At 40.2% G+C, this 24,559-nt stretch overlaps 2 protein-coding genes across 2 annotated transcripts; one reads left to right on the forward strand and one right to left on the reverse strand.

Moving 5' to 3' along the window:
• The first annotated feature begins 11,746 nt into the window (after positions 1 to 11,746).
• Positions 11,747 to 17,057, forward strand: si:ch211-93g23.2 (uncharacterized protein LOC100005086 homolog). Its single transcript, XM_067583250.1, has 6 exons — positions 11,747 to 11,931; positions 12,654 to 12,814; positions 13,034 to 13,247; positions 13,612 to 13,715; positions 13,958 to 14,095; positions 14,717 to 17,057. The coding sequence occupies exons 1-6, from the start codon at positions 11,773 to 11,775 to the stop codon at positions 14,802 to 14,804; spliced, it is 864 nt and encodes a 287-aa protein (XP_067439351.1). The 5' UTR covers positions 11,747 to 11,772; the 3' UTR covers positions 14,805 to 17,057.
• LOC137177129 (receptor activity-modifying protein 1-like) lies at positions 15,649 to 22,649 on the reverse strand. Its single transcript, XM_067583251.1, has 3 exons — positions 22,359 to 22,649; positions 20,000 to 20,138; positions 15,649 to 16,139 (listed from the first exon to the last, which is right to left on the reverse strand). The coding sequence occupies exons 1-3, from the start codon at positions 22,411 to 22,413 to the stop codon at positions 15,884 to 15,886; spliced, it is 450 nt and encodes a 149-aa protein (XP_067439352.1). The 5' UTR covers positions 22,414 to 22,649; the 3' UTR covers positions 15,649 to 15,883.
• Positions 22,650 to 24,559: the final 1,910 nt, after the last annotated feature.

Raw genomic sequence — 24,559 nt, forward strand, 5'->3', positions numbered from 1 at the left:
TAGCAGCTCTCAGACTTTATTTCAGAAAGCAGCATTCAACAGCTCTTCTAATCAGGCCCTATGCATATCCAAGAACATTCCTGCTGACTTCCTGACCACGTACATGTATGTCTGAATGCATACTCGCTGGATAACGGAAGGACTTGTAGGAAGACACACAAATTCAATCAATTGGGTGGCTCTTCTCCGAGCAAATCAATGTGAATGTATCTGTTGTAAGTCTGTACATTTTGCTGGGCCCAAGAAAACACTTGAACAGGGTTGTGATCACAACTGGTAAAATCATACTGTACCAGACACCACGTGTTTATAGTTTCTCTTTTTCACATTAGAAATGAACGGTTTGACTTAGCTAGACACAGCCAGTAGCTTTTTGACAAGTTACTACACATTTTACTGGTCGTGCTGGACCAGCGGGAGGTCATGAGTGCAGATTTCCAGCAGGGTGGCTGAACGGATCTGCTCGGTCAGCAATGATAACTGCCCCATCAGCTCATGAAACTGCAATGAACTGAGACTCACACAGACACATAGATACACTCCTAGAAAACTGGAACATTTGTCCTTGGTGATCTGACTCTTGTCCGATAGAACAAAGACACATAAATTCCACTTCTTTGCCACCTTACACTATAAGTGACATGTCTTTAATCCATTAATAGGAAGGATTTTTTGGAGTTTAATCCTTAAACAGAAAGCGCACAAAAATCAAAAAGGCAGTTCGGACAAAAGTAGATTGTCGGGGTTCTTGCAAACTCGATTGGGAACTCTGTGAAAGTGTTTGTTCTTTATTTTACAAGACTTTTAATACTTTGAGGCAAATGAGGCGCACAGCAGTCTGCTTTTTGGCAAGGGAGACAGAAAATTGATTTTGCTCTGTAAACCAGAGGCGCATTTCAATTTTGGGTATGAATGCAGCCCAGCTCAATCATATCTAGACATGATCTGTCTGCAGCTCTGGAAGTAGATACATAGTCACCTCCTGCTTCGCGTTAATAGTGAACACTCTCTTTCTTAATGAGAAGAAACAAGCCACACTCCCTTTTATACACAATGTTGCAAAGATACAAGTTTTAACTGCTGGTTTATTTTCAAGGAGACCAAAAATTTCCCATGGGCCTTCTACTGTAGGTTACAGCTTACATACTCTCAATGCTCCCAGTCATTCTTTATGTTTGTTGGCATTAATAAAAGTCACAGATTCTGACAAACATTCGCTTTGTAGACGATCTAAAAAAAAATATCCAGTTGGAATGGGAATGTCGCAGCAGGCATAGGCCAAATCTCCACTTGGAAGATAAAAATGAAGAATAGCGGTTTAACCTGCGGGTTAAATTTGTATCATCAATGGCAGCTCTAGGTACTCGTGTGTTTCAATATTTCAACGGGGCACAAAAACGCTCTACCGTTGAACTGAATGGTTGCGAATGTGTGGGAATGTGCAGCTCTGGAGTGTGTTATTCTATTTGTTTTGTTCATGATCTGTACCAATCAAAGACAGCTGAGGTTTTCGGACTGAAACATTGAATGTGTTATTTTTCACGTTCATTGAGACTTTTTAAGGAGCCCAGACATGGAAATACCCCCCCTTAATTACAGGACAGTTTAAATTTGGTCCGACTCTTCTCGTGACTTGACATAAACAAATGATTCTTCTCCGGGAGCTCTAAAAAAAAAAAAACTGGGAGATCAAATGTGAATGTGTTTTTCTGGAAAGGTTGTTTCATGTTGTCTCCGAGGATGCGGTTCAGTTCTGTGTCATCATAATGAATGATTGTCAATTCTGCTGTGCCTGTGTGTTCTTCGTCTGTTTGTATTTGCACTCTGAATTTTTGGAAAAATCACTTGCATATCTGATGTTTTTCTGTCCGCTTGTACACTACACTTCACACAAACGACCCCGGTTTATTAAAACGCTGATCACAAAAGTCTGTATAGTAGCTGTTTTATACACAGATGTACACACACACACACATACATGCATACACACACACACACACACACTACAGGCATGCAAACACACACCCTCGCTGACTACATGCATGCAGACACTCCCTAAACACATAGATTCATACAGCACACATGCAGGCAAATACACAAACACACGCACAAGCACATGCTGAACCTACTCACAAATACACACACACACACTCTCTCTCTCTCTCTCTCTCTCTCTCTCTCTCTCTCTCCGTTCTCCTTGTGTGTTTTTCACTGTTTTTCATGCCACCTTGTGAGAGTCAGAGATCCAGACTGCAGCTTTTGCTCTCAGCAGAGGAAGGAGAGGGTGGGGGGGGGGGGGAACGACACGCATTACTATGTGTGACACCACTTCTGTTTCCACCAGGTCTGAATTTCAAATCAAACGCACCCCCTTTTTCTACCAGCATTCCCTCATCGCCTCCCCCTCCCTCTCTCTCTCTCTCTCTCTCTCTCTCTCTTCCTCCCTCCTCCCCTCCTCCTTCCATTTTCTCAGATATGATCCCTTTCAACTCCTCTCCTCTGTCCGACTCCCTCCTTCCCTCCCTCCCTCCCTCGCCCCTCCCCTCTCCACCTTTTTCCTTCGTTTGTCTTTCTCCTTTCCTTTTTCGCTGTAGAAAGTGTTTCAAATTTATCATTTGTATATTATGATGTATGGGTACGATAATGTTCTTTATTATGGAAAAATGAGAAAGATTTATTTTTGTTACTGGTTTGTTTCATAATTCCTTTTTTAAATTGGTATTGTAATATCTCTATGCAAGGAACTGTTCGGTGAATCGTTTTTATTTAAGAATGTAATTATGTGTAATAAATGGTAGAAGCAGTTTGGCATGGAGTATTCATGGAGTTCTTGGCTGGTCTGTTAATGGCGGTTTCATCCTGCAACAATATGCACCTAATCATCCATCTTCTCCTCGAATATTTAATGATTTCTTATCAAGTCTCAATCACAGAGCCATTCAGTTTGCTAACAATAAGCACCCAGAGTACATTCACACACCCTTTTACTCTCACTGACCAGAGGACTTTTAAGGACCGGGTGCTTTGCTTCACTTTCGCAGTTAAATCTGCAAACCAACTGGGTAAAAGTGGGCAGGAAAATTAATTTACACCCTCCTTTTTCTGCTATTTGCAGCAAACCACCCCTGGATGAATTAAAAAAGAAACGCCTCTGATTTATCGTTCCTTTTGATCAAACACAGGAAATGGGCCAGAATACCTTCACTTTGCCTGATTGCACACTCCCTCCGAGGGAACTACGGCATGTTAATTACATCTGTTACCAACCAAGGTGATGACTTATCCGCTATTCCTGCCTTTTGACCATGACTAGTTGATAAAAGGGTAATCGAATAACTAATGGCTAATTAGGGAGTAATTACTGCCTGGTAAATGGCCCTATGCAGTGTATTAATTCTCCTTGGGTCTGGCAGTGTGAAACTCCCATAAGGTTTTTTGTTTCATTTAATGCTCCCTAATTGAAATGGGCACCCTCATCAAGAAGCTTACATGTATCTGTCAAAGTTAATGTTCTTTTATCTGTAATTACAGACAGACGCGTATTATCTACCTAACTACACCTACTACGTCAATCTCAGAGACACGTTATGAAATTAGAAACGCTAGAGTCATTTTTCAATAAAGGTCACCCGTCCCATGAGCGCTCTCAGATCGTCATTTTCATCACACGTGGTGGAAATGAGGTTGTATGTGAGTTCACGGCAGAGCTAAATGGTCTTAATGTGTTTCGGGGAGAGAAAAGACCACATTCACATCAACACATAAAGGGTCACACATACATCGGCAAATGCTCCGTCATGCACTATATATAATGAACCTGATAACCTTTAATTTTGGTTAAAGTGAGCTGGACGGTAGTTAAGATTGAAATGCACACGTTCCGCACATTTCCCTCTTTTCTAATAGCGTTCGACAGCTGGTGAATAAAACAGAATCAATGCATAGACACTGTGGATAGAGGTGGATTTGTTATCCGGCTAATTACACCAGGGATCCCAAGCAGAATAATCTGAATAATAGAAAAGCGGAGTTGATAAACAGGGCTGCTGAATGCTCTGTTACATGTACTCCATAACCCTGTTCCCTCTGTTGTTTCCATTCATCTGCATCAGATGATAGCATCTATGTAAATCTAGTAGGACAACAGGATTAAAACATCCCATGATATTATCTTGTTATGATATTCTACATGTATAATGTGTGTGTGAGTGTGTAACAGAAAGCTAAATTCAAGATTATTTTCCAACTGAACTTTCATTTAAAGGCAGAAAGTTCTCAAAGCAGACTATTTCTGAGGTAAAAATTAAACTTTAAAAAGCAAAATTCAACATTCAGTGTTGGCAAAAAAATTAAGACCACAGGACAGATTTTTTTTTATTTCCAGACTTTTCACTGATGTACTGTCTCATTGTCAGGTATCTTGAAGGCTTATCAGCTTGCCCTTGAATCATCAACTGTCTCCGCTCCGCTATTCACCGCGGAAACACCTGAGCGCATTCAGAACTGTTGTTTTTGTTTTATATACAATGATTCAGCCTTAGCTCACGTCACTGAAGGAAGGTATAAATTGTGTGACCGGCGCTGAATTGAAGCAACTGTAATGAAAGAAAAGACCGATTCTTCAGGCGAGGCAGTGATTCACTTAACCGGCAGAACATAAAGCCCTTTTTTTTTCATGTGGTTGTGCAACAAAAGATTTCACCGAGGGAGCTGCCAATGCCTATGGGTGTCTTGTAGGCGTTTGGCAGCCATATAGGGATGTTATTGTCACATCTGGCAATGTGGAGATGCCAGCATACTGGGAAGCAGAGCTACAAGTTTAAAGCCTCCCTCACAATGTCTTATTCCATGCTTAGACCGACAGCACACTCTGACTCGGGTGATAACAAGAACTCCTTACTAAGATTACATAGAACTACTTAGCAACTGATCCGCGTGAAGACAAGCTTCAATCTGGAGCGCCTCGAAATCTCCTCATGCAATGCCTACACAGTGTACAGTTCATCTAAAATGAGAATGAGGCTTGTCCAAGAAGGGTTGTGAGCCATGGATTCTTTGGTTTCATGCCACGAGCAGCCAAGTGCTTAGATATTTCCAATTATAGGGAATATGTCGAGGTGGCCCCCTGTAATTAAAGCCTAATCATCCTGGTGGATTCAGAAAAGCATCCCCATCAAGCTTTCATTAGTCTCCCTCCTTGTAATGCAGCAGCAGCCCAACCCCCTTTAGGGATGCTCAGATAGGCTGCGTCCAAACCGAATCCAGTTATTTAGTGGTGTATACTGTCAAAAGTTGTTTTGTGAGATGATTTCAACCCATTTCCAACTTGTTTCAAGAATTCTGTAAGTATCTTGAAAGGAAATAGAATACGACATCAAAATCTATCACGTTTTTTCCCGTTTTAAGAAAACAAGACTCAAAAACAAAACAAAATGAGTTGCTACAATAGAAAGGATTGCTTAATATTCTGTTATTTAGTAACAGTGCAATTGAACGGTAGGCTACACTAGATGTTGCGTTGTTTTTTTTATCTCCCTACAGAGAAATCCTCTGTGCTAAATTTAAACACCAAACTGTGGCGGTTTGTTTTCTGAAATTCATGAGCTCAATTCATGAGTTGCCACCGCACAGATCCCCCCCCAAAAAAAGAAAAAGTTGCTACACGACCCTTGAAACAATAGTGTGCATTTGTCCCAGATGAACAAGCGTTCTGTTTTTAAAGTGCTTTCCTTTTTCCAACTGGGGCGACGTATAATGCGTACGTACCTGTAGTTGTTTCCCCCCCCCCTCCAGCTGCTGAATGCAGTTCAGAGATAGATTTGAATGAAACTACAGAGGAGATCTTGTGTTTGGAGAGGGAACGAGCAGCTGGATAGGAGGCTGGTGGCCTTGTGCTCTGAGACAGATCAACCAGAGCACCGTGTGAGAGCACCTGGCTCTCCTATATGCTGCCTGCTTGACAGACAGCACAGACACCTGGAAGCCCAGTGAGAGAGCACAGTGTAAAAGCCACTGCTGCTCTACAAGGCCATGCATTATGCAGGAAGCTCTCTCTCTCTCTCCCTCTCTCTCTCTCTCTCCCTCTGCCCCCTGCTCTGCGGTAAAAATAGATCAACAGACCTGAGCATTCAGCTATTTTTTATGCTTCTCACTTTCACTCGGATCTCGCCAGGTGCAGCGGCTGTTGGCTCCTGCCTCGCATTTCTTTGCCTGCGTGTGAATGTTTGTGTGTGAGTTTAAACATGCACATGTTTGCACACACTTTGGAGAGCGTGCTGAAGCATGTGTCAGCCTGGGTTATATTGTTTATCAGTTTGCCGCTGCACTCGGATTTTAATAAAAGGGGGATATTAGCCTCGCAATTTTCTCCTGCTATTATGGTGGGAATGGTTTGATCACGTGGAGTCAGTGATGGCATGAAGTGTGTAAAACCTGCAATAAAACCTCAACTATAGGGCCACAAGTAAGTGGACACTCCATACATTTGTGTTCTTCTAGGTTTTGGGTCTCTTAGTACTAGTGAAGAGAAATTGTAATGCTAGATTACAGAAAGCAAGGTCCATAAAGAAATGTATTTATTTTAAATATCAGTCTTGATGTCCCCCGTGCTTTGCTTATTGTTACTTCACCTCGATGTTTGAGCTTAACTGTGCAGATGTATGTGCAGAGTTTGACGGCTGTTTTCATGTTTATCTGAAAGGGGAAAGTTTCTCTGCGCTCATTGAAAATCTGAGATTTCGGGGTGGGACCATGAGCATGATTCAACTAGTTTGGAGGCTAATTGTGGTCCAGTATGCAACTTTTACAAGTGTGATGTGGAAACTTGGAGTCTCCAGTGCACATACACTGAGAATGAACTTTTCAGTGAAGGAGGCAGCAGTCAAACTTTCAAAATGAACCATATTTGCTTATGAATCATTTTCATATTTGATGAAGGCGTGAAGGAAGGAATGGATGGAATTTTAAGGTTTTTAATGAGGTAATTGCAATTTTTGGAGGAAATTGCATGTTAGACACATATTATTATTCCAAGCAGAGTATTTTTATGTATCATACAACATGTTGGGAGGGGATCTTTAAAAAAAGAAATGCTCATCAAATTTACAGACATTGCTTTTGGCATAAAATATTGGCTGCAGATGTATTTGTTTGAAAAAACAATTTCTGTCAAATCATAATAAAATTTGGACCAAATGCAAAATGTGCTGTTAAGACCTAAGTAAAAATAGCACATTTGCATGTGTATGTATGTACACATCAGCATATTGCATGCACACATGTGTAGAAGTCCCCTGTTGCTGAATGCAAAGGCTCCCTGAAGACCATTGATCCGTGTCTATGGCCACAGAGGTCCCCGACTCCTCCTTGATTGCCATTCCACTGCTAATTAAACAGTCCTGCTTAATGAGTTCACATTGATAACAAGGTTGGAAGGAAAGGTCACCCTATCACACTCACTTCAACTGGACACCGTCAATAATGACCCTGCCTAAGAGGACAGGTACACACAGAGAGGAAACCATCCAAAAGATAAAGAAAACAGCAAAGCATACACTTCTGTATTGAGAAAGACAGATGAGCCAGAATGTGCTGGTGCAGAAGTGACTTCTTTTGTGCTGGTCTGTCTTACATAAGCTTTCAGAATTTGATTTGTTTGAACAACCACTCTGTGAGGCGTGAGGGAGAGCAAGTGACTATATATTGTATTTTATCTTTTTTTTTCTCAAAAAATTCACAGTATTTAGACCATCATGAAACACTAAAAATCGCAGACTAATAAAATTCATCCAGTGCATTAGCAGCACTTTAAGGGTGTGGTGGTTTTGCACATTTCAGCCCATTAACCATAAATTCACATTACCACTAAGAATTGTCCAAAGCATACTATATGATCCACTTGAATCACGAAAACCAACGTGCAAAGACATAAAACTTGATTAAGACAGCCAATACATCACCGTGGATATTTCCTCTCCTTTACTTTTTTTTACGTTTTACTTTTTTTTTTTTTAAGTTACATTTTGTAGTTTCTTGCAGGGATTGTTTTGAAATCAGTCCCTCATTGAAGCTTTGACATGGAGGATTTGAAAGTTAGCTGTTAAAAAGCATTGACAAGCTATAATTTGGAGGAAGTCTAACCTGGAAGCATGGACATAGAGGAGTAATGTTGCCATTTCCAGTATTGGTTTTATGTTACAAGCACCTGAATGCACCAAAAAAGAAAAACTAGATACTGAAATCAAACTCGACTTGCAGGCTGATATTAGCTATTTAATAATAGGGATAATACTGGCCAAATATATTGGTAAGTGTTCATTTTATCTTGGCAGAAAGGAATACGGCCAGTCCAGAAATAAATAGCAGAAGCACAGACATGAACAGAAAAGTAGGAGTTTTTTTTGAATATTAAATTGATTATTCTTGAGACAGTATAAGATCCCTCTCTACAAGCAGAAAGTGCTGTATTTTCTAAGCGAGCCTGTAAATGTCCACAGAAAAACCCAGAGCCAGACACACAAACACACGACCTATATATACTATCTGGCCTTCTCATCATTTATCTTACAGCGGCAGAATCAGGATAGATTGGTTCAATTAGACGGGCCTTTAATGTAATCTGTTTAATCCATTTCTATCATCAAAGCCAATACCTACCTCTCTCCTCGGAGAGTGGGATTAGCCCTCCGAGTGCACTACAGAATGAGCGTCTCGGCTATAAAAACGCAGCCTCAGAGTCACTCACATCTCCTCGATATTTGTACTTTACAACTGGCTGTGGAGAACAGAGTGTCTCAAGTGAAGTTTTAATGGGTAAGGATTTAAGATCTTCATATCCTTCCAGAAATTGCAAACACTGTTTGGCACGGTGCACAGTGCCACAATAAAAAGACAAGGGAAGATTTTACTTTTCCTTTCTCATCAAAGAAAGCCTGACAGAGAGAGAGAGTTGATTTCTTATTGGTGAAGAGAAAAACCACAGGACTGCGTTGCACCAGTGATTGCTAAAACCTTTTTGTGTGTAAAGTCAGTCCTATGTTCTCAGAAACTAGCTAGATTCAAACTAGCTAGTGAAGTCACTCTAGCATCACAAGCTGCAACATAACTTCCACAAATAAGTTTTAGAGGGCTGCCAGTCCTTTGTAAATGTATGACTTTCCTTTATTCATGTGCATACATGGAGAAATATGTGTATTTCAGATTTGATAGCACTCATGCCAAACAGTTTAAAATAACCTAAGTTATGTGGTCATTAAGTCGAATGTCATTGGCACAAATGGTTTTTTGAGGTATGTTTTTGTGCAATGACATTTTCCGAGTTTACATCAGCATTTTAATGTCAAGTCAGATGTGTTGAACATATTCCGTATTGACCTCTTTTACTCCTCAATCCAAACAGGTTGTAAGCTATGCAACAAACCAAGTTAGTGTGTGCATAATATATTCATTAACTTTATTGTTATATCTACATAAAAACTATACATTTTGGTTGCAATTTTGGTTGTAATTTCCACAAATGAACACTTATGTTGTAACCAGGTGGTTTTTCTTAAGAACAACTGGTGCAACTGTGCACCAGAACCCCAATTTTAGTGGCTGTCTCTTTTCCCCAACCTATTCAAAAGGCATGACACAATTTTTCCTCTATTCCAAAAAATGCATGGCTCTCAATGTGGCAAGAGGACTATTTCCTAAATTTATGGATTTCATCCAACAGCTGCAATCTGCTTTTACCTGCTGAGATTTCCGCAGGGAAGTGGGATTTTATACTCAATACCCATCTATCCATCCCCCTACCCCGTGTGTCTCTGCTTACACTGTCAGGAGAGAGAAGAAAATCGGTGTGCAGGTATTTACAACTGCAGACATGTACCTATTTTAGGTTGAAATATATATTTTAAGATGTGTACTATACACTTGGTGCACAAAATCACATGTTATATTGACTTTTATCCATTTTTCCACAATTCCTGACTCAGTTACATTCAATTCTTCTGCAACCAGTTTGGAAACTGGTTTTTACGGGGTAAAATCAAGATTTTTCCCTGCACCTTCCCTCATAACAAAAAAAAAAAAAAAAGCATTTTAAATACGCTATAGGCCCATTTCTAATATTTTCTACTCCCAGAGTGGATTACCTGTGTGATTGCCTTTCTGGAGAATTCCCCGTGCAGTATTAGCAACACCGCTCGTCACAGTCGATAGAAGCACTCCCATAGCTCTTTTTTATTGTGGTGAGAATGCCTGCAGATATTAAAGCAATAGGGTACATGAGGCTGCTTGTCTGAGTCCATTGACTTTGTGTTTTTAATGGCTTCTGAGTGTGTGTGCGTGTGTGTGGAAATGTGTGAGGACACTGTAATAAGACTTAGTGATAAAGACCTGGTGATAAATTGGTTATGTCTGGGTAGACACATGTATGTGGGTGACAACAACGTCCTCCAAAGCGTGTTCATCAAGCTTGAACTATGCACACATATACACACACACACACACACACATACACACACACACAGCAGTGGACAGTGGTGTGACTTGAGTGCTGCTGACAGGTTTGATCAAAGCTGATTGATTGGACGACACAAGGCATGGCTGCACATAGCAACATGGTGTGGTTAAAGGTTGGGGCTCCTGTGCCGTCTGAGGACACCGTGCACCCCCCGCTCCCCCCCTTTGTTAACACAATCCCTACTGCAAACCATATCTGACAATGGATATTGATTAGGTGAATGGGAAGGATCAATGCTTGTTGATTAGGCAGAAAATACAGCGCCCAAGACTGGCTGCCTCGATTCAAGACTACTTTAGAGAATTCCAACTTAAATGATTTTAAAATATATTTAGAACTAAATGTGAGGTTTATTTACTTTGTCAAAAAAACAGGTGTTATTATTTTATCAATACCAAATTTCAAATAAAAAACAGCAAGCTGTCCAGATTTACAAGAATCTGCAGTGTGGTACATTTGTTTAACCACATATGCGTATACTGTAGCCACACATTTCTTTTCTTGAGACACTCATATGATAATTTAGTCCATGCGTCATATTCCAGTATGCCAAAGAAACCATATTTCCTGAAAAAGAGCAACAGAATGGACTGGTAATCTCACTCTGTGCAAATATTATTGGTGAGGAATAACAACCAACTAACAAGAAACATTTCCAAGCGCGTCCACTTTCAGTTTCCCCTTTCCTGCCAAGCATCATGTGTGTACATTTACTGCCATCTGCTGCTTTTGGTGAGCAAGTGCAAGTGCAAAAATCTAGATTTTGGAAAAGCAGATTATACAGCATTTATTGTGGTAATATTGGGAAAGTTGCCCCACTGCAGACTTAGTGAACATGTTTTTTTTTTAAATGTTTTTCTCATGATATTGTGTGTTTGTGTCATTAATTTATATTAAATAGATGATCTTATACTCTCAACCAGAGATTTGCCACCCATTAAAACCTCAGCTTTGTAGTGGCTGTTTATTGTATATATTATATATGTTCACATCCTAGGAACGGGGTAACCTCCAAGGCAGCATGTGTGCATGCATGTGACATGGTTAACTACTTATAAAGTTTGGCCAAGAAAAAAAAGGAAACATTAAGGTAAAGTGCTTAAATCTTAGACAAACTGAATGTGCAAACACATTATCAGAGGGAGATTTTTTCGCCTTTGATTTAAATCAATGGTTTTTTTTGGCAGCAGTGCAGGAGGGCAGGACATTTTTAGTTCTGGCAGTTATTGCATAACTTGTTGGGACACACAGTGTCACACAGTGTTATGACTCAGAGTCATAGTATTCAGTTTAAACAGTTTGAAAAGCACAGAAACATGGCTGTACGGCTCTTTGAGGGTAAAGAGCATGCAGCTGCTTACTTGCGGTACAGAGTGGCACCCCAAGAATTAATCAGCAAGATTATGAGCTACGTGGAGAAAAAGGTAAGTATGCATGTTGAAGAATATCAACAGAATGTAACATGCTGAGCTGTTTTTGTGCTGTTTTATGTAACCTGCTAACACTAAGACTAAGTAAGTCATATTCCAGATAGGTATCAGCACACCTACTTAATAAGGATATTCTAATATTCTTTTTATCCCTGTATCTTCATCTTTTTATGATTGAAGAGAAGGTGCAGCTCTCCTCTCTCCTTTTAATGTTGCAGTTTCACCATGTAGCATATGTGTCATTTAGAGTAGACCTTTATCTTAAAGGTGCAGTGTGTAGAATTTAGTGGCATCTAGCAGAATGGACTTGGAAGAAATGGAATATAATATTCATAATTATGTTTTAATTAGTGTATAATAACCTGAAAATAAGAATTGTTGTGTTGTTGTTACCTTAGAATGAGCCCTCTATATCTACACAGGGGGCAGGCTTCTTCCACTGAGTTTTGCGGTAACTGTAGGTTCTCCTACGCACTTGGAAGGGGAGGGTGAGGGTGAGTTGCATTCATTTGGTTGCAATCTGCAACTTCACCACTAGATGCCACAAAATCTTACACACTGGTCCTTTAAAATTCAGAGTTTAATATGGAGTTTTGACCTGTTTTTAGCAGGAATCAGAGCTCTGCTGTAATGCTTTATCCACTGTGCTGCCAAATCAATATTTTTCAGGTTCAGAAGCAACAAACACGTTCATAGTAATGATTTATTCCCTTTAGACATCAAAACAATTCAACCTTGCAGTGGATGTGGGCTGTGGTTCGGGGCAAGGGACCGTCCTATTGGCTCCTTACTTCACTAAGGTGGTTGGAACAGACATTAGCGGCGCCCAGCTGGAGATGGCACTGGCTAATAGCAATCCACCGAATGTCTCATACAGGTGAGGTGAAGGTGTGGGAGAAGGAATTTTATAGTTCATAATCTTAGTATGTGCGGGGATCATGTCCAGGCCTCCTTTTTTGACATCAATATGATTTTGTATAAGAGATTACCTTCATTTATCTACACACAAATACTGTACAGAGTGTATACCAACAGCATCAACCCAAAATGTTTGTTGCTATTTTCTGCTTCACTGTTTCAACCACCTCAACCCCAGGCAATGTCCAGCAGAAGAGCTACCGTTTGCTTCTGGTGAGGTGGACCTTGTGACAGCCATGACGGCGGCCCACTGGTTCGACCGCCAACGGTTCCTGCAGGAGGCTGACAGGGTGCTGAGGCCTGGAGGCTGCCTGGCCCTCCTGAGCTACACCATGGACATGGAGCTGGAGTACAGGGATGTCTCCAACAAGCTAAATGACATCTGTAAAGAGGTTCCATCCCATATTTGAAACCCTAATTTCTAATAGACAGAAAATATAATTTAATATTTTAAATGTCTTGTAAACATGTTGCTGTCTTGTTAATTATATAAAGTTATCAGGGGCCTAGAACAGGTCATCTGAGAAAAGAGATAGTTTGGGTAATTTTTTAACTCTTGGGCAGTGTATTTATAAAGTTGGGTGATGACATTAAAATATCAACTGTAGATACAGTTTACACAGCGAAACTAAGAACTTAGGCTGAGCTAAAACCGGTTATTCAATCGATTTCTTCTAAACATGAATGTTGAATGTGCCAAAAAACATGTTATGCATGAGCTTAGATTTAAATTGTTCCTCCTTTCTTTCTGATTAGTTTTATGCTGCCCTCCTTCCTTTCCGAGATCCTTATCTGGCATCAAGCTCTGGGAAGATCTACTCAGACATGTTTGACTCCTGCTCGTACCCGGGCAAAGAATGGTGAGTGTGACGTCTGACTGGTGTCCATTTTTATCCGCAGAGAGTAGCTGCATCACTCAAAAGCAGAAGATTGTGTTGTTGGGGGTCAAGTATCAAACGCGAGTGTTTAATTGATCATCCAGCCCAAATTTCTCCAACTTCTTTAACATTTAATGACATGCACATATCAGTTTACATCTAGTATGCTTATAGATCTCTAACTAACATTATTAGATGATTTAACTGTGTTTTTTGGTGTCCAGGAATGACTGTCTGCGGATTAGCAGACCCCTGCCACTGAATGGATACATTGGCATGGTGGAGACCTTCACCAGCTACCAGAAACTAAAACAAAAGGACCCTGTTGAGGCTGAACGTCTCTCTAACGACATCAGGAACAAGTGAGATATTAACCTACAAACTCATCCGCCAGCCTAATCGTTAACTTCTGGCCTTGAGCTCTCACCTCCACTCGCCTGGCGCCGCGCGTTGATCTCCTAATCTCCCCCTGAATTCATTTATCATCATCAAAAACTGCTGAAATTCGTCTTTGAATACTGTCACAGTCTTGGGCATTAATCAGAAAAGCCAAACATTGCTTGACTAAGCTTAACTGTTGAAGGCTTTTACTGCTTTGATAATATAGCCACCATTAATTCCCCTGCTACTGACAGGACAGAATAGCCCAGCAAGCAAAATATATGGAGTGGAAGTGCTGAGCCATAACTTTTACATGGATAAAAAAACAGTATGACATTGTATTTAATTACTATTACAGTTTGGTAAAATTTACACACAGTTCTGCTCCCTGTCTCTGACCTGTGTTTTGTCTTATTTGTTCTTGAATGCAGTTTTCATTGTGCTGAAAGACAGTTACAGGGGAAATAATCATGGATCATTTATGCAGATATTTCAAGAAAGTGATTTAACCTTTGTCTCGATTTAGATTCACCTCCAAACATCCATTTACTCATTAATAAAGCACTTCCTCATTTCTTCTTCTCCTCTGTCTTCCATCTCAGGTTGCTGTCTGCCATGCAGGTGTCTTCTCCCGACACAGAAGTCTCAGTGGTTATGAAGTATTTCTACTGGCTGGCGTGCAAACCTTGATCATTCTGACTGGCTGCACCTTGGACGCCACTGTTTACCAGTCTCTTGGGGCTTGATAAAAACAAACCAATGTCTACTTGCAACCCCCTGTGTCCAGTTGTATGGCTGCCAGTTGTGACACATGTTCTTCAAGACCTAAAAAGGTAAAATGATTCAATAAGAACCTGCTTAAACTTGCTAAATTAACTGCTAAATGAACACTAGATGAAGCCCTGTCATTCAGTGATGGATAAGAGTCCAACTGAAGTGCAACTTGAGCCTCATGTGTCAAAAGTTATTTTCATTTTTGATTTTGATGGAATCATTAAAGGCAAATTTGGAGTATTTGAACATAATTCAGTTGCTAAATTGTTGCTATACACTTTGCCACGAGTTGATATTTTAGAGAAAACGGATGAAAAAACAAAAATGTTAGATATGTTTGTCATTATGTTGGATAATAATGTAATTTGGGTTGCATTTGGCTTCTGCTACAGGTAAATGTATTGTGAAGTGTTGTCTGTGTCTTTTTGAGTACAAATGATTTTGACTCTGACAGGATGAGAGATCCTCCAAAACCCCTGCTTCTCCCCAGTTTTCCTGTTTTCTTCTCTTTCTTTAGCTCTCCTCCAAATTTACAACAATCATTCATCCAAGTCAAAGGTGCGTCTCCCTGAGTGTCCTCCTCTCCGCAGTAATTTATGTCTTCACAGATTGTTTAGGGCCACGAGAACAGATGGTAATTAACATGCACGGCCTCCAAATCCCCTGAATCTCAAAGAACTTTATTACTTTCCCCTGCCAAACTTTGACATCGTCTCATAATGATGATGGTATCTCAAAAAATGAGTGCATAGAAGTCCTATTTTTATAACAAAGAAAGAGATTTATTTCAGCTGCAATCAAACATGCTATATCTTTCATACACTCTTCAGGATTATATAATTTCAAAATACAATATAAGCATAAGTATAAGTGCATACAACTCAACACATCATGTGAAAATCACCCAAAAATCTGTACACACTCTTGGAGTCTCTGCTTGTCATGAGTCTATCTCCAAGCCTTGAACCCACATCCAGAGCCGAAGCAATCCCCCATTACAGCACTCCCTTTGTGCGCTTACTCCTCCACACCACTAGAGCAGTCATGAGCAGGGTGACCAATACTGGCACTGCAATGAACGGGGCGAGGATGCTGATTGGTGGGTCATGGAGGAGCCGGCCGGTCAGAGGACAGTCGTGGAAGTATGTCTGGTGAATTTGCATGAAGAAGCGGTCCACTATCTGATTAGGCCAGAAGCAGTCCATCTTCATGGCCTCCTGGAAGGTGCAGTTTGTTAGGCCCTCATAGATCCTGCAGAGGGCGACAAAACACAGTCAAATCTACATGAATGATTGAAAATTTTGATATAACTCAAAGGTGAGAAGAGGAAAAGGAAGTGCAAAGACAAAGATCTAGTGGCAGAGTATTGATATATGTTTCCCCATACTGAAATTTCGTAAATAATGACTGTTAGAGCCTGCATTTCCCATGGTGAACTTGAAATAATCTCTTCCTTTTTTAGAATTTTAGATATACACTCTTCAAATTGTCCCTCATGGTGCCTTTGAAGCGTACTTTCTGGGAGCTACCAGAGCAGGGATTCCTATTGGTAGGGGGAAAAAAAGGCAAAGGAGTGTCTAGGATTACCAGTGGGCTTAACACAGCTAAATATAACTGCTAGGTGGTAGAGGGCAGGAGAAATGGAGATGCATTCCAACAGGGTAGCGCCCTCGGTACAGCATTGCACCATACCAGGAGAGAGTGTGTTCCGGATGGCCACTCTGTTTAACTGCATAGCTGGAGGCCGAGTGGCCAAATGGTCAGAGAGCCCTTAAATAAAAAGTTCACCCAACTTTAACACTCTTCATGAAAGGCTATTTCTGATGTGCGCATTGTACTTTAGTGCATCTTTTTCCTTTTTTTTATTGCGACAGCTGGTCAAAAACACTTTCTCCAATTCTATATTAACACATTCCTCCAATGACTGTTGCAACATGACATCAAGAGGCAGAACTCAGATTTTCCAAACCCTAATAAAGATGATTGAATACCTCATAACATAAAGAATGTATAAAATGTAATACAGTTATGATTAATGCAAATGTAACAGAACTTTATTATTATTAAAGATTTTCCCATGGAAGAGGGGCGGTCACAAGTATGCAAAGCATTATGTCGCCCTAATTGCCCATTGACTCGAAATCACCTTGAATAAAAGCATGAATGATATGATTGGTATGTAGTGGTTTGTTTGACTTTGTGTGTGTTCTTGTATTACAAAGTGCTTGTGGGTTTTCCCTGCATTTAAATGCTTCTGAGAGCCAATTATCATCGCCAGCAGCTCTCTCAGGAGCTGGTATTGCAGCTGTAAGACCAGGGATCAGGATTAGGTTTAGAGGTAAGGGCTATTACTAGTTTAAGATTCATATTTATGCTTGCAGTTATGAATGAGATTAGGATTGTTTCCTAATCAGGGTTGTGGATTAGGAGGTTCTCACAAGGATGCTAATGCATATATGTGTGTTGAACTACCACTCAGTGAAAGTGTTTTGGTCTCTAGATAACCCAAGAGTCAAGAGAGACTGGAGTGTTTTATAGCTCTTAGCAAATACAGTGTTTGAATTTCTGTTTTTTTATGTGTTTCTTAAGTTTTAAAACTAACAAGCAAGTCTAAAGGGAGAAAATCGGTTTGGAGCGAAGATGCAAACACTGCAACATGCACATACTGTACACACAATCTCAATTAACAGCGTTGGGAAGACAGTGTAGGCAGATAGAAAAAAAAAGGTCACTGGAGACCGGATAAAGAATAAAACTCTCCGATCATGGCTGAACACAACCACAAAAAACTGTTAGCGATATCTCCTGTCTAAGACTTTTTCCTCTGTCAACTTTAAGGCCAACCCACTGGGACTGTTTATTTTCTCCCGGAGAAAAAAGTACATGATCAGCAAAATCACTACAGCGTACAGAGGGTATCAGAGTCTCTGAGAGAAGAGACTAAAAATTTGTTGGAAGAAGACTCAGACTCCTCCATAGATGACTGTGGCCGAGATGCTGCTGTATGCGGTATATTCAGTTTAAATAAAGTTCAAAATAAAGCCAAAAGTAACTAAATGGACCATAAACCTGTATTTTCAATGCATAGTTGGACATCATTACATATTGTAGTATCATCTCAGTTATATATATGCCTGTAAATAAACAAAATGGATATATTCAGTGGATGTCCTAAATTCATGCCTGTGGAAGACTTTAGTTTCATTTTCAAGGACAAACAATTCCAGTTTTACAAATGTTTGTTCTTTTCTCTTTTACTTGGCAGACAGTGTGGTTTGGACTCCAAAGGACTTGGAACTGATTACTGCTGCTGGATAGCATATACTGATACCTAGAAATGCCCTTTCTATATTTATCACTGTGTTTGTTATGGTTGGATCTCACCTGAATGACAAATTGGCTGTTTATACATATCTACTGGATAATTTGACTGCTGGCAAATGGAAACATTATAAGTGTGAGAGGTATTTATGATAATAATACTCTCAATGAAGGTATCATCCAGTCTCCTTTGCATTGGATGGTTTTTAGCGTTCCAGATGGTATTGCACTTTAAGATACTTCCACAATGGCTTCAGCCTCAAGCTGTGGTAGTTGCTGCTTGGGCTAACAGCCAAAGACAAAATTTAAAATGGGCCATTAAAATGTTCATTTGCTGAACAGCTGCCACTGTGGCCACGAGTTGCAATTACAGGATAATGGCACATTTAATTTAGCTAAAGTTAGCCACCATCCGGTACTGGTCTTACCAGACCAAGTAAGGCTGTAGAAAAGCAGCAAAACCCCTGAGAATTGAGATTCATTGGTTATGAATTCAATGTTTTATTTATAAGAGCATGAAGTTTTATTTCATCTTCGAAAAGTTACCCAGTCTGATTTAAACCCATCGTGTCAATCATGCCTTCTGTTTTGAAGCAATTGCAATATCAGACATTCATTTTCAGTGCTACAGAATTAGTCTGCACTCAAACACAGACTTTATTTGTGTGTTTCTAATTTTCAACCCTGCATGGTTGTTACTTATTTATCTGCTGCACAGCCAGCTCTCCAGTGGACCTTGACGATGGCGTCAAACATTGTTACTATGAGTTTTGTGACGCAACTGCAAACTCTCTACGTGCCTGTGCAAACTTTTTTATGATGAGTTACATCTACACACACACACACACACACACACACTTACGCACAGATTGCCACCACCAATTATGTGCTGGATCGAAAGAGTGTGTTGAGGACAGGGAGCCAGAAGGGAAATCACACAGTTATGACAGTAGCTTCTCATGTGGGCCTCCCAGTTGCTTTCACCCTCCTGTCTGACTCATCCTCTGACTGCCACCGAGCACTGCTCTGTCTTATACACACACACACACACACACACACACACAACACAGTGTCCAAGACATACAGTTACAGGGGGGGGGGGGGGGGGGGGGACAAAAGAACTGATACAGTATGTTCTTAAACTTGATAGAAGGAGGCTCAGAGAAAACAACAAAAATGTGACATTGATATAAATGTTTTCCAGTCTGTTGGAGGATGACTTAGTGCTGTGTATGCAGACAGTTATCACATGTATGCATCTGATGCAGCTCACAAAGATACCAGTCTGTCAGCGCACCGGAAAAGCTATACATCTTCAGTTTTTTACAGTCTTTCCACAATAAAAACCAAGATTAAAAGTGGAGAAAATTGACACAATGACCCCAGAAGTACTAAAATAAGCTCAAGATTGGGCTCTTTGACACTATATTCACATGGTCTGAATGGGAATCTGCACAGCATGACATCAGGCAAAACCCGTAAGTCGTACTTGTATTAATCATTCATGCTTCACAATCACTGGCTAATCCATCACCTGCTTGGCTACCACTAACATCCAGTTGTATTCATGTTGTTTGCGGCTGCAGCTCCGTCCACCATGCCATCCTCTTCTTATATGTCATGTTTTTGGTATTATTGATTTAACTAAGATTTATTTCAATTTCAATTATGTATCATGGGCAGATTCTTTAAGAGCTTCCCCAAAGAGCAGAGCTTTTTCTACCAAATCTAACTGCACAACCATTTGCTAGTGTGCAATGTACAAGTAGAGGGACAGTCAGTAAACTCACTCTGTTGTATCCGGCCAGCTGCACCACAGGCCTTGGTCCAGTCCTTTCAAGTCGACTTTGAACTTCTCTAAGCAAAGATCGTTGATCGTTTTCTCGTAGCCACCCCTGTTGCAGGCACTCACTGATGGCAGGACTTGAGCTGGAAATCAAAAGACACAAAATAATATGTTAATTAAGTTGTAAAAATGACAAAAAAAAACATGGGTTTGGGTGAGGTGACTGGAACTGGGAGATCTTTCTATTCCAGAGAGTGACGAGCAAAACTTTGTGGCATTGTCAATCTACAAAAGATTTAACAAAGCACTGCAGAGGTTATCTGCTGCGCTTAATTCTTGATAATTAGGAACATGTGCAACAAACAAGGTCATATCCTGGCAATGGTTATTCCTATTGGGCCATTTCTTCCCCATTAGGCTGTTACTTTCACTAAGAAAAGATTTTAATTTGCAGTTTAGTCCCAATCCCATTTGTTTACTTCAGAGATGTGTGTAAACAGCCTCTAAACGTGGAGGCAGACCACGGCCGTCCCGCAGGACTCAGAGCTGAATGTAACACCAGTGAGCGGTACAGTAGGAGAGGGAGAGCTTAAGCTGGCGTAAAAGGCCCGCGTGGAACAAACAGGTTGTTGTTACCATTGAGAAACACGATGGAGCTCGGTCTGCGCCGGCCTGATAAGGGCCAACTGTGTGCCCATTATGTTTGCTCTGTCTCAGCTGGCTCTCGAGCCTCTGAAACACTCAAAGGAAGACTGGATGTGGTTTCGAAAGAGAGAAGCGCTACCAAAAAGGAAAAAATAGTTGAGGCCATGCTGGTGGTGTGCTTTTTCAAACAGATGCTTGAGGTCTAAAGTGAGGGAAAAAAAGTACCAAACACGTGAGAAAAGTGAATAAATAAACGGTAACTCTGAGGAAATGAATTGTTTATGAGCTTGAGCAGTTTGGAGCATGTTATGTTTCACTTGTGTTGCTGTTTGTCTGCAACTGCTAATGGACAAATCTGATATTCAAGCTTTCATACTTGCTGGTCCAACTTGGCTGCTAACTCGGCATTGAATTCCATTTTCCAGGAAAATCAAGGCAAACCACGACAGATGCTACAGTAAATCGCTGCTAGTTGGACGTCTCTGCCCTTTTTGACTCACAGCCTTCAAGTTCTTTTCCTGTTTTTGGGTTTAGGAAACACCCATCAGTCGAACAGGAATCATGAATTCTGCCTTCCATCCCGGGAGTCAATATTTATGGATTTTTATAAAAAAAATCGATGCTCATGAATACGATATGATCCATTTAGCTCAGATGTCAATCATGTGAAGGCAGCTGCTGTGCTGCTCAGCATGGGCACCTAATTTTCACATTCTCCCATTCATCTGGGAGTGAAAGTAAAGCTCAGGCATAGGAGATTTTCAAAAAAGTCCATAGAGGAGGAGAGTGTTGAAAACACGCTTATGTAAGAAAAAAACGTTCTTTTTCAACAATATCACCTTTCATAGCCCTCATGTTGTCCTCAATGAAACACATAATCAGAATAGGTTTTACCTTTGTATGACCTATCAAGAGATTCATAATATTTTACTGCTGCATAGATAACATCAATATGATTCTCTACATGCCCTAAGATAATTTTTTATCTGCCTTCCTTATAACCTTTTGAACTTTCTCACCCCTACAGCTTCTGTGGTACAGCTGAATGCTACATCTGATGTTGCACCTGATAAAGCCCTGGAAGAATGTGTTTGTCACACAAAACCAGCCACGATCGTCTCATATTATATTTTCACTCTGCAACATTTATCTGACAGATATAGTTACAAGTCACTTTGCAAATTTTAAATTTTGCATACAAAGCAATATCATAAAATAGCACGTGTTCTTGCAGATTTAACTGCTATCCAACAGTATTTAGTTATTATCAGCTTCACTTCCACCAACTATAAATGCTACTTACACATTTATGCATCAATAATAATAATAATAATAATAATCTAATGACCTAATAGTTTAGCACATGCAGGGGCCATTGTTCTGCTGACTTTAAGTACATTTTGCAAATAAAACTCAAGTATTGTTACTCAAGTAAAAACTGCAGGACTTTAACTTTTAATGGAATAACTGTGACCTTTCTCCACCACTGCACTTGCCTCAGACTGAAAAACACTTATAATTTAAAAGTGCAAGTGTGTAGTCATGATAATTCAATGGAACAATAAGATTAAACAATAAACCAACAAAGCAAGCAACTGAACCCAACACATTTGAGACGTGTGCACGTAAAAAAAAAAAGAAAAGAAAAGACCCCACATACAATATCTAAACACTTTAAATGACTCACGAAGACTTCATGATTTACCACAAACACTCACCAGCCATCAACAACACAAGCCCTGCCTTCAGGAGCGACGCGCTCTCCAGAGCCATGCTGAATATCAACTCCAAGACGTTTTACGCGCCGCGCTCATTCCCTGGAGCTCAACTGCACATATTTCATTTCTTCTTCCAGTACTCCAGCCAAAGCCACTGATTCAGAAAACAGATAGCAACCTTACAAATAAAATAAACAGGCAGCTCGCGGTGCGCGGTCAACCGGAAGCGCAACTCATTGCGCGTAAAAGCCCCCGTGACCTTCCACAGTGGCAGCCTCCTTCCATCACCGCAGCCCTAATCATAGAAGCTCTGCCTGTCATCTGATCCCCTTGTCCTGCTGCTTACAGCGTGGAGCTGCTCACAGGGGGCAAAACAAAGTCAGATACCAAAATTAGTGCCAGTCATTACTACTGAAGCCAGAAAATTCACCTTATGATGCAAACCCCTGATTTACAGGCGCGTTATACAAATACCAAAAGCATATGGGAGTAGTAAACCAAATAAAAACTAATAAGAACTGTAAATTCACACTATATTAAGTCCCATGTGGAATATTCAAGGAATGTTTTAGCCCAGAGAAAGAATCTAAGATATTAAAAGACTACATAAGTATGATAAGATTACAAACACTGACTCCCTGTAGGGATATTATTTATATATTTATCTACTGTAAGGATGTCTAAGAATTAAAAAAAAGAAAGAAAATCTACAAAATAGGCCTTTAATACACAATAATCACAATTTATAATCTATCATTTGATTGCTATTCGCTTTAATTTGCACCATTATCACTTCAGAGGCAAGAAAGATATGAAATCCATTAAACAGTTTTAATCAAATGCCTTTAAGTGACTTTTTTTTTCCAATCACGTATTTATTATTTGTAATAGATTACTTCGACTCCCCTTCTCACTGTGAGCCAACTTCCCTGCGTGGGACCCATTTCATACGGCTCAAAGACAGAATAGTCATTTTCATGTCACACTCATATCAGCGCAGATCTCATGCAGCTCGCTAACGTCATTAATTGAATGTCTTATCTGAAGATTTTTGTGCAGGAACAAGAGTGACGTTCATTAGTATTCTCTCGACTCCTCTGCGTTGTGCTGCCACACAGTATGCCTGTGTGTGTGTGTGCGTGAGAGAGAGAGAGAGAGAGAGAGAGAGAGAGAGAGAGAGAGAAAGTAATCCCATAACTCAAATAAATGTTTTCATGTATCTCCCATAATTCTTTCCTCCTCACAATATGATGTGTAGAGTGGAGTTTATTTCCTCCAAGTTCATATCTTAGAGGACATTTTTCTTGTTTTTGGCTCAAGAAACCTTCTATTTGAAAACACATAAATCATAATTTTACAAGACAATCCTGCTTTGGTCTTTTTTTTTTCTTGTACTGAAGGCCATTTTGGATGTTTTAGCATCGGTTCACATGGACGCAATACGCGCACAACGCTGACTTTTAAACCATTAAATTCAGTTCACCTCCAATTTTATGTTTTTCTTTTGCCCTTATGTTGAATTCTCATACTCATGAGCATGATATTTGTGGTGGGAAAAAAAGAAGTCCCTCAGCAGCTAATGATGCATGCCAACTACACAGAGCAAGGCTCCAAATTGAGTAATTCTCCATAAAATCCCCTAGAGAGCAGCAGAGGACACTAAATGAACCACATCAGGTTTATTCCGGTCCCTCTAAAAAAAGAACCCTTCCTGCCTAAACTGTGGGGTAATTTAGTAATAGAACCAGCTTTCACTTCACATGGATCACAAATCAATATATATCCATTTGTCCTCGCTCGTTTCATACTTTCTCATCAGCTCACAAGCAAAGCCAGAGACAGCAGAATAGGGCGCGCGGAGCTTACTGGCTTGTAAAATGAGCGACCCTGAAAATGGTATACTACTAGAACCATTCTGTTCACTGCAGCCCCCTTAGACTAGCATCATCAAAGTTTATAGGCTGTGCCTTCTAAGGGTGGATATTTGTAGAGGTTGCCACTACTGCCGGCACCACAGGAAACTTTTCAGAGGCAACTTTAAGTCTACATTCAATACTAATGCTATTGTTTTCTAGCAGTGAAGTAATATATAATGGTCACTCTGTCCTTAAAAATCGCTATGATGTATGGAATCGTCTACTATTTCTCCTCAGGTGTTATTAGTCTGTCTGATGAGGATGATGTTATCATCATAAAATGCT

This window comes from Thunnus thynnus, chromosome 24, assembly GCF_963924715.1.
Source record: "Thunnus thynnus chromosome 24, fThuThy2.1, whole genome shotgun sequence".
Lineage (NCBI taxonomy): Eukaryota > Metazoa > Chordata > Actinopteri > Scombriformes > Scombridae > Thunnus > Thunnus thynnus.

Bases quoted from the DNA above. Each gene is read 5' to 3' on its own strand.
- si:ch211-93g23.2 (XM_067583250.1), top strand. From the start codon at position 11,773: ATGACTCAGAGTCATAGTATTCAGTTTAAACAGTTTGAAAAGCACAGA. The intron at 13,248-13,611 runs GTTCCATCCCAT...CTTTCTGATTAG, and splicing joins TAAATGACATCTGTAAAGAG to TTTTATGCTGCCCTCCTTCC. The intron at 13,716-13,957 runs GTGAGTGTGACG...TTTGGTGTCCAG, and splicing joins TCGTACCCGGGCAAAGAATG to GAATGACTGTCTGCGGATTA.
- LOC137177129 (XM_067583251.1), bottom strand. From the start codon at position 22,413: ATGGCTCTGGAGAGCGCGTCGCTCCTGAAGGCAGGGCTTGTGTTGTTG. The intron at 20,139-22,358 runs GTGAGTGTTTGT...TTTGATTTCCAG, and splicing joins GCTTGTGTTGTTGATGGCTG to CTCAAGTCCTGCCATCAGTG. The intron at 16,140-19,999 runs GTGAGTTTACTG...CGCCCTCTGCAG, and splicing joins AGCTGGCCGGATACAACAGA to GATCTATGAGGGCCTAACAA.